This window comes from Ipomoea nil, unplaced genomic scaffold (assembly GCF_001879475.1).
Source record: "Ipomoea nil cultivar Tokyo-kokei standard unplaced genomic scaffold, Asagao_1.1 scaffold2761, whole genome shotgun sequence".
Taxonomy (NCBI): domain Eukaryota; kingdom Viridiplantae; phylum Streptophyta; class Magnoliopsida; order Solanales; family Convolvulaceae; genus Ipomoea; species Ipomoea nil.
Window position 1 is genome coordinate 692,458 of NW_017619189.1, and position 11,105 is coordinate 703,562.

The 11,105-nt window shown below is 36.2% G+C and overlaps 1 protein-coding gene across 1 annotated transcript; it reads right to left on the bottom strand.

Moving 5' to 3' along the window:
* Positions 1-3,145: 3,145 nt before the first annotated feature.
* LOC109157074 (E3 ubiquitin-protein ligase RHA1B-like) lies at positions 3,146-4,172 on the bottom strand. Its single transcript, XM_019304953.1, has one exon. It carries the CDS (start codon positions 3,829-3,831, stop codon positions 3,322-3,324), a length of 510 nt encoding a protein of 169 aa, XP_019160498.1. The 5' UTR covers positions 3,832-4,172; the 3' UTR covers positions 3,146-3,321.
* Between the last annotated feature and the right edge of the window lie 6,933 nt (positions 4,173-11,105).

Genomic DNA, 11,105 nt, shown 5'->3' on the forward strand with positions numbered 1-11,105 from the left:
CAAAAATACTAATGCCTTAAAACTCTTTTAATATATATATATATATATATATATATATATATATATATATATATATATATATATATATATATATATTTACTCACATATTCTCTTTGAAAAGTATATATGATATATATGATCCACATTTTGAAAAATAAAGGTTTTCAAACATTATGTCACTGCTATCTTTTATATGTGAGGAAAACCTATATTTTTTGAGGACCCGATTGGACTATGATCCCTTTGGTAGAAATTAATGAAGATGAGAAAGTCCGATAGAAAAATCCTGGACAAATATGAGATTGAACTAGCTTGGTAGAAAAATCTTGGGCTACTAGGTTGGATACTACTCGCTAGGCTTGGAATCCCAGTTAGGGGGTGCGCACACTAAAGGTAACAGACATGCTTCCAAATATGAGATTAGTGGGAGGGATGAGATTAGGCCAGTAGAGAGTTGCTAAGCCTGGATAGGTTCTTTCACACTTGGTGAAGTTCCTACCTCTAGTATTATTATTATATTCTATTTTCTTGAGGGTGAAAGTATTGGTATAAATGATTTACATATCTATTTGAGAAACCTCTTATTATGATTCTTTGAAATCTCATCATATGAATACAAATGAAGTGTGGTGACTATTTTAATCCCACAGAATTTCTCATCATGCCAATATTGAGTTAGTATTATATGTTTATCTCTTGAGTTATGCTTTTCAATTTAACTACTCATACTTACTCATTATCATTAATTGTATCTATGCATATATGTTTACTTAGCGAGTATTTGATAAGTGTATAAGCATGAGTGGGAGTTGTGTCTATATGCATATTATATATAGACTTATATATAGGTATATATGTGGACTTAACATTATCTATATTCCGTTGTTTACTTGATTTACCTTTCTATGATCCAATGTGTTATATGCTGAATGATGATGACAAACAAACTATTTTTCAAACTTATATCTATATCTATGTTACGGGATTGAGTGGTTTATACTTAGTAGTATATGCTAATGGGTTATTTTTCCTTGTTTTCTTGATAAACCCTTTTCAGGAGCTAGATAGATAGTATCATTTATCCCTAGTTCCTAATATGTAGTCTTTGTTGCCCTACTTACCGATGACAATTCTTTTGGATATTTATGGTTTTGTATTTGTGTTGGTGCTTGGACACCGGGTCACTGAACCCTTATTTTGTGAATGTTGAGCTTTGACTCTAGTATGTTTAGCCTTGTAGTCATCCTAGTGTGGGTGGTTGTGGTGGTAACATTCTCCTTGATGTTTAGAGTATGGATTTAATGATATTAATCCAGCATTATGTCATGATTTCTACCCTTAAATGTATGATTTATACTAGGCTCGTAAGTATGAAATTTGGGGGTGTTACACCTTAAGCATACAATCACGCATCTTAAGAAGGAAAACAACGCACCTTAAGAAGAAAAATAACGCACCTAAAGCTTTAGGCCAGCGCACCTTAAGTTTCAACAAGTGAGACACCTTAAGCACACAAATCACGCACCTTAAGAAGGAAAATCACGCACCTAAAGCTTTAGATCGACGCACTTAATTATTCAACAATTGATGCACCTTAAGCCCACACAGTACAAAAATCATGCACCATAAGCCCAAAAACCACGCATTTTAAGAAGGAAAACCATGCACCATAAGAAGAAAAACAGGCAACTTAAATTTGGTCTAGATGCAAAATGACCAAATTGCCACTGCGTTTTTTAATCATTGTTAATCCTCAGAGAAGATCAATAGCTCAAATTTAACCGCATGGGAGACACCCCACCGCACGGGAACTGGATTATATATATATATATATATATATATATATATATATATATATATATATATATATATATATATATGTATATGTATATATACGGAAGGGTTTAGGTGCGTATGATGCATCCCGTGCGGTTGGACGCACCTTAAGTATTAACATGGTGCACCTTAAGTACACAAATCACCACATACCTTAAGCACACAAACAAAGCACCTTAAGAACACAAATCACTCATATTAAGTACATAAACCACGCACCTTAAGCACAGAACAAAGCACATTAAACACAAAACCCACGCACTTAAGATTTTAAAATGTGACACAAACTCACGCACATTAAGCACAAAACCCACGCACATTAAGCACAAATCTCACGCACCTTAAGCACAAAACCCATGCACTTTAAGTTTTACCAATTGCTCACATTAAGCACAAAACACACGCACCTTGAGCACAAACTCACGCACATTAAGCACAAAACCTACGCACCTTAAGCACAAAACTCACGCACTTTAAGTTTTAACAACTACTCAAATTAAGCACAAAACGCACGCACCTTAAGCACATACTCACGCACATTAAGCACAAAACGCACGCACCTTAAGCACAAATCTCACGCACCTTAAATTTGACTTGGATTTTTTTGTGCTTAATTAGGTCATCGACTCTGATAGTTTTACCTAATTAAGTTATCTGTTGTTATAATCAATGACAAAATTGAGAAAAATCACTATAGTCAAGGACTGAATTGGGTAAAATCACTATACTCAAGGACAAGTTTGGGTAAAACTATTATAGTTAAAGACTAAATTGGGTATTAATAAAGTTGAAATTACCAAGTTATCTTAACATATGACTCAATTGGGTAAAACCATCGAAGTCAATGACCTAATTAAGTACAAAAAGTGATTTAAGACAAAATTAAAAAAAAAAAAATCAATCTAGGTCTAAATTGGCGAATTAAGTATTAACTAAAAAAAAAAAAAAAAAGAAAGAAGCTATTCTTAAGAACTTTGAAATATTTTTTTTTTTTTTTTTGGTATAAATCCCGAGGGAGAGGCACAAGGAATGACCCAAAGAAAATAATTACTTGTGAGAATTGAATCTGAATTATCTCTAAATTCTTTCGAGAGTTCATTTGTCACTTGAACTACTTTATTGGGTTAAGAACTTTGGAATATGCTAATACCATACCCCATTGAAATAACTACTCTTAACCGTTTCTTAGAAGGGAAATAAGGCATGAACATTATTATGAAGATTAAAATTAGTATATTTTGGACAAAGCTATTTCATTCTTGATCCATTATGTAAACCGAACATGCCCTTAACGTATAAACATGAATGAAAAGCGACATATGATCCCCTCTCTTTAAAATGGAATATAAAAGTACAAATTATCCTTTTTCCTTTTCACTGTTCTTTTCATTCCTTTTCCAGGTAATAATATATACTTCCTAGATACATTCTACATATAACTTAAAATAAAAATAAATTAAACGAGACGAAAAACAGTTGCGGCCACTAAAGACCGGCGACAATCTGCGAGTTCTCGCCGTAAAAATCCGAAACGCCGGAAGCCAACCACAGTCTCTCGTTGAACCGCTCCTGCATATCCCCCGGTATGAACGGCGTCCGGCACAGCGGGCACGTCTTCTGATCGTGGTCCATCCAGCGGTCCAGGCAGCTCCGGTGGAATATGTGCCGGCAATTCCGCAGCCGTCGGATCTCATCGTTGCCGTCGAACTCCAACAAGCACACCGTGCAGCTCTCTGCCCGGTCCGCCACCTCCGAGAACTTCACCACCGGCAAGAGCTCCCGGATAAGGGTGGCGGACAAGGATTGGAGCTCCGACTTGGATTCCTCCGGTGTCGGGTACGACGACGACGACGACATTTCCGGTTCCAAGAAATTGTCCAGACCCAGAATGCCGAAAAACATGGCAATCAAATTTCTCACGAAATCCATAACCATGAGCACCTGCACCAGCAGCTCCGGCAGAAAAAGATCCGTATACCCGACCGGAAAACCCATTTTCCGACGAAATATTTCTTCAAGAAAATGAATTTAACAAAAAAAAAAAAAAACCGAATTCTCGTGTTTGAGAGTAGTGTGAATGTGTAATGCTGCGCTCTGAGCATGGTGGATGGATCATATAGCGGTGATGGAGAAGTGAAAAGACCGAAAAGGGCATTGGAAAAATGGAAATGACAGTGAAGGGACGCGACAGACTGACAGTTCTTCGTTCGACAAATCATGGTACAGGACGAAAATAAGATTCCTTTCTCTTTTTATCTTTTTGGCGTGTTTTTTTTTTTTCTCTGAAAATACAATAAGTTAATTATTTGAATCTAATGTTACAGTCGCAGGCTCCATATAGTACGGAGCACAATAATTATTAGGCTTGATTAATAATTATATTGCTAATCATGTTATTGTTATATTTTACATGATGCACAAGTAAATACTCCCGTTATTCTTGCGGCGTTTGGTTATTAGATTTACAGCACGCATGCTTGGTTGAAATAATAAATTTTGAGCGAATAGAAAAGTTAATTGTTCAAAAAAATCCATTCCATTTCTTAACAAATAACTTCTTTTAAAAAAAAAAAAAATTGTTATAGTATTCAAAAAAAAAAAGAAATTTGTTAAGAAATAGAATGGAAAAAGAATATATATATATATATATATATATATATATATATATATATATATATATATATATATATATATATATACACGGAGCCAAAGGGGGGCCAGGTGCAGGGGGTCAGTTGCCCCCCCTCACTCCACCCTCATTCCATATATAATTTTTGTATGTATATATGTATATATAGTATATGTATTAGTATTAGTAAAATAAAACTATTAAATGTTAATAAAAGTTGATTTAGATGAGTTGGTTGGGCATGTGTCTTTTATGATAAAGGATAGGAGTTTGAATCTTGGCATTGACATATTTTTTTATAGTTGGCTTCAACAGTTTTTTTTTACTCATTCCCTATGGTTTCAACACAGTCACGTTTTTAATAGCTGTTTAATATTTAATACACACACATATATATAACATTCGTTTATATTAATAATGAGATGTGTTTTTTTTTTTTAAATTATCTCTTTTGTTTTAATGTTTCTTCTTTACTAAAAAAAATTCTGAATTCTTCCCTACTTCTTCGCCCCCCTCAACCGAATTTCTGGCTCCGCCCATATATATATATATATATATATATATATATATATATATATAATCCAGTTCCCGTGTGGTTGTGCAATTAAATCTGAGTTATTGATATTGCTTAAATCAACGTCCAGGATTACCAATTTTTTTTTAAAAATACGGTGACAATTTGGTAATTTTTCCATCTAGGTCAAATTTAAAGTGCGTGGTTTTCCCTCTTAAGGTGCGTAATTTTGTGCTTAAGGTGCGTGATTTTTTTTTTTTTTTTGTGCTTAAGGTGCGTTGGTTGTGTGCTTAAGGTGAATAGATGTTGAAACTTGAGGTGCGTGGTTTTTGTGCTCAAGGTGTGTAGTTTTTGTACTTAAGGTCCGTGATTTGTGTGCTTAAGGTGAATAATTGTTGAAACTTAAGGTGCGTCAACTTGAAGCTTAAGGTGCGTTGTTTTCCTTCTTAATGTGCGTGAGTTGTTGAAACATAAGGTGCGCCATTTAAAAGCCTTAGGTGTGTGGTTCGTGTTCTTAAGGTACGTTGTTTGTGTATTTAAGGTGCGTGAGTTGTGTACTTAAGGTGTGTCAGCCTAAAGCTTTTGGTATGCACCAACAATGTTAGGAAATGCACAATAAAAAATATGCACAAATTAGGTACACATCACCAAAAATGCACCATTAGGTATGAATAAAAGCACCACACAGTGTCCGAAAATGCACAATTAGGGGGTAGGGAGTTATGGTGTATTTTTTTGGGTGTCTTGTGCATTTTTTGGTGTATTTGTGCATTTCATTGTTGTGCCTTTCCTAACATTGTTGGTGCATTGTAACACCCCACTTTTCTAAATATTAATTACAATTCTAAACCATAATTAACATAAACTAAGCAGCGGATAAACAACTTAATAAGTAAACTAGTAAGAATGTCACCGCCACAACCACCACTGCGTGGTGATTGCACAGGCTAATGATGAAACTAGAAATAAAGATAAAATAACTAACATCCATAAAACTTAATCGAAAGTCATAAGGGGGAAAACCACACCCGATGTTTACATCATCAAACAACATAAGTCTATAAATCTGACAAATAATCTAAAAACATAATAAGTCTCAATAAAAGTTATATCCCTCATTTATGTCCATATTTTTAATGCTAACTATTTTGTACATTGTGCTTCTAGAGTTGTACTATACAATTTTTTGGACAAAAATACCCTTACCGTTATAACTTCCGTTATCTTTTCCGTTACTTACCATGCACATGCATCTACCATATCTCTTCTTATATTATTTAATTATAACAAAATATTTGTAAAACATTATATATTCATTATATATTAGATTAATATAATAAATAATTTTATTTCACTTTGATTTTAATAAGTAAAAATTTGTTAGTTATTTTTTAAAATATAAATATTGGGCATATATGTTTTTGCGCATCGCGCATAAAAAAGACTAGTATCATAATAAAAGTATTGAGAGTTTAGACTACTAGGACTACTAGACTAGTCTAACTCGATCACTTCTCAGCGCTGGGCCCACCTGAAAATGGTTTTACAAACAACACATAGACAAGTAGGAAAAAACTCGTTAGCACGAAACTAAGTATAACCACATTCAACCCTGTAAAATACTATAGAATATACTTTGGAATGACATTTGTTCACATTCAAAATCACAAACTCACCACAAAGGCAACTATAGTTACATCACAGATTTTCTATATGCTTGCAACCTATAATATCAACAGGCATGCTTCAAAACAAATGACACAACAACATAACTAATCCAACACATAAATATCACAACAAACTCATCATAACTCATGCTTACAAGCAACTTCATACTATTAAACAATACGAGGACTATCTTCATGCTTTCAAATTCTCATCAAGCAAACTGGATATACAAGACTTCAAAATGTAACTAAAGCAATCATGCTTGATAAACAAACTTGATTCATCATTCTCATTATGCAATATCATGCAATACTCTACTCAAATGCAATCCCGTGCAATACTATACTCAAATGCAATCTCGTGCAATACTATAAATATACTCATACACTCGTTTGTAAAATAGAATACTTTCTGTGGAGGTCTCTTTGAGTCATGAAGACTTGCTTTCTTTCCCTCTTTTCTTTAAGTCGCAATGACTCGCTTCTTTATAAATGGACGAGGTAGGAACTTCACCATAGTGTGAATGAACCTATCCGGGCACGGCGTCTAGCCGACCTAATACTCTGCTCATCCACGGAACCACTCTCTTGGTTCTATGCTCAAACTCTGTGGAATCAGGTATCCAACTATTAGCGTGCACACCCCCTGACCAGGATTCCAAGCCTGGCGGGCAGTTTCCAACCTCGTAACGTGGGAATACACCGCGTTACATATACTGGGACCGCAATATCCATAATAATCATCCGAGAGGACATAGTCTAAACGGGGTCCTCCAAAACCTCACCGATATAGATAATATATAAATATATCACTCATGCACCAATCTCATGCATGTCATATCTCAACAACTTCTCAATGCATCAAAATAATGATATACCACATGCTCATGAATTTTGAAAGTAATACTTAGGCTCACGTTGGCCATTTATGCACTTTTAAAACATGCTATACTTGAAATGCAAAAATTCTATACAACATGCTTCAATTTAAATATCACAGTGAACTTTCAAGAATACACCAACATGCTTGTATTGAAACATATCAAACTCTTCATATTTCTACCATAAAAATAGACTCTAAATCCCATTGATCAAATAACATGTTTTAGTCATGCTTTTCTAATAAATCTTATTCTCAAAGTGAACATGCTTTTCTATTCATCAAGTGAATAACATCAGGGCAACAAAGCAAAGCAAATCTCATTACAGTGAACTTCAACATACACACTGTGAAGCAAAATCATCAATAAATCTATCATAACATGCTCATTTCTAATCCAAATTCAACGAAATCAAAGCCAAAACGTGCGTCGAGATGGCCCCGAGGTACCGAGCCACAAGGGCCGGTGACACCTGACCCAAAACGACACATAGCTGAGCCACAAGGGCCCGGCCACTACACAGACAACTCTCAGGGACCAAGGGGTGGGGCTCCTCATGGCCCGCCCCTCTCAAGTCGTCACAACGCCGGCCCTAGGCAATGGCCCTCTCCTAGGGCCGTGCCCTAGGCCCTGCTGGTCACGGCTCTAGCCAGCGGCCCCCTTGATGGGCCGTGGCTAAGGGCTGTTACATTCATCTGGTGCACACTGTGTGTGCACCAGATGATTCATTTCATCTGCAAATCACTTTCAAGCAAGTCTAACACATCCAAAACATTATCAACACATCAAAGACAAGTAATAGATCACTTCCTAGCTCAAACACAACAAAAATCTACCATTTCTATTCAAGAATCTAGGCTTCACAGAGCCAAACAATGAAGTGGGAGTCCATGGGGTTATACCTTTGTAGACTTCTTCTTCTTGCTTGGATTCCCCCTCTTTCCAAGCTAGCTACACCCTCCTTCACCTCCTAAACATCTCAAACAAACCACACATCAACTTACTATCAAGTTCTCATAGAAGGAAGAAAGCTTAAGAGAAATGGAAGGCTAGGATTGAATGGAGAAGGATGAAGAAGCTTACTGTGTTGTCTCTTGAATTTGCAAAGCTGAGATATGGGAAGCAAGGAGTGGAATCAAAGAGGCAATTGTCTGATAAGGGTTCTATTTATAGGAGCACAAAACCCTAGGTTGATGGCAAAAGTGTAATTTCCATTGGCTTAGGGATGAATCAGGGAGAGTTTGGATGTCTAGTGGTCCACCATGCTCCATGGACCAAGGGCTAGAATTGCTATTTAAAAGACTTTGGGGTTGAAAAGGAATTTTCCCAAAAAGTTTTCTAGATGAACACTTGTTTAAGGCTTCTCAGAATTCTCCCGGTCTCATTCAGATTGGTTTCTCAATTTAAAACTTGGTACGCGAAATACCCGAAAATTTAAGATTTTGGATTTAAAATAAGTTTTGGTGTTGAATTAATTTAAAATTTAACTCAAAATAATTTATTCAAACACCAATTTATTTAAAAAATAAAAAATAAAGGAGTGAAAATGTCTATTTTGGAATTTCTTAAAATCGGATTTATAAAATTAAATTTTGGGTTGTCACATGCATATTTGAATAACTATTGGTGCGGCCGCACGGGAAGGCGCAGCCGCATTTGAACGTTATATAGTGTTAAGAAAATGTACAACAATGAAATGCATAAATACACCACAAAATGCACAACACATCCAAAAAATGCATCATATTTCCCCACACTTAATTGTGCATTTCCGAACACCGTGTGATGCGTATGTGCATACCTAATGGTGCATTTTTGGTGATCCGTGTGTTTTTTTGGTGTATTTGTATTATTGTGCGTTTCCTAACACTATTGGTGCATATTTGCATAACTACTGGTGTAGCCGCACTGACCGCACGTTAAGGCGCGATTGCACCTGAACTAAGGTGTGTGTGTGTGTGTGTGTGTGTGTGTGTGTGTGTGTGTGTGTATATATATATATATATATATATATATATATATATATATATATATATGTGTGTGTGTGTGTGTGTGTGTGTGTGTGTGTGTGTGTGTGTGTGTTGGAGAAAATTATTTTTTTTGAAACTCATATCTCAGGTCAGAATCAATCGGTTAAGGTGACCAACTCCCCTCCTTTAGTGTTCCCAAATGATATGATTTTTCTCTTTTTTAATTATCTTGCGTAACCTTTATACCTTAGATAACCTAAAGCCTCCTACTCGGCATGATTAGGTTGATCGAGTAGGCTTCATCTCCAGTCCTAACAAGCCCCCCAAGGTCATGCCAAGGATGTGAGCTTGGCATTTGGGTACTTACATTCCTTTGCAATCTCAATCGACAACGTCAACTAGTTATGAGCTCGACCTTGTAATTTCTTGGCTAAAGCTTGAGAACACTTCCTTTCTTGGGTTTTATCAAAATCACATGGATGACACCATCCTTGATGAGGGTCGAACACAGTGTTATACCAAAGTGCACATTAGAGATGAGCTCTACTAGACACAAATCCTATCGGATACCATTTTAGCCATGTAATGCCCCCCCCCCCCCCCCCCCCCCCCCAAAAAAAAAGCCACTTAATCTTGGCAAGGAATGAGTCCTGTTTGCCTTTAACATTTGCCTTCATCAAAACCCACAACCCCTAAGCCCCGCCTCAGTATCGACTTGGAAACATGCTTGGCCTTTAGAATGGACTCGGTGAAATGGGTCCTTGAGCGACTTTAAGCCCGGTTGTACATAAATGTAAGGCCTATGCGCTTTAACCTTGACCTATTCGTCAAAGGGATATCATCGGGACTAAAATAATTAGCCCTCTCCATTTGAGCTTGCCACCCATACGAACTTCGTCTATGAAACGATACTCAAGCTCAACAAGGCACCTTGGTAAAAGCACATGACTCCGAACTCAACCTAGCTAGGTGAGAACGCATGAAATCGATCGGGTTGAGGTACAATCGACATGGGAGTTAAATTCAGAAAAGCACAAATCTATGTTTGGTTTCTGAGCACAATAAGGTGCTTTGGAAAAGCACACGGCTCCAAGCTTAGCCTAAACAAGAATGCACAACTTCTTGGCCCCCTAGTGAGGGTCAGCTGAATACGGAGCTCAATAATGCATACAAGTTGAGCTGAGCTACAACACACTACATTTGATGTCATTTGCCTTCATCACTTTTGGCTAAGGTGTTTGTAAATTCGCTACTATATTTAATGTTAATTACTCAACACAATTGTTGTTTAATATTGACATATGTTGGACCAAAAAGAGTTTTATTTATACAAGGAATCAAGTTGATATTGAGTCTAATATGATCTCTATCATTATTGGACCTCCCATCATTGTTATGCCAAAATTAGTATACATAGTTTACCATGTGAAAGATGTAGTCTTAAGGATCCACAACTCTCTCAACATTTGTTTGGACACAAATTTAGTCTTCCACAATGATACGACCCACCTTGGGGGCTACCGTATGATATTCGTAAACAATATCAAAATCAAAGAACAACAAGAAACCAAATTCAAAATGTAAACAAAAGACTCTCTCAATGACCTA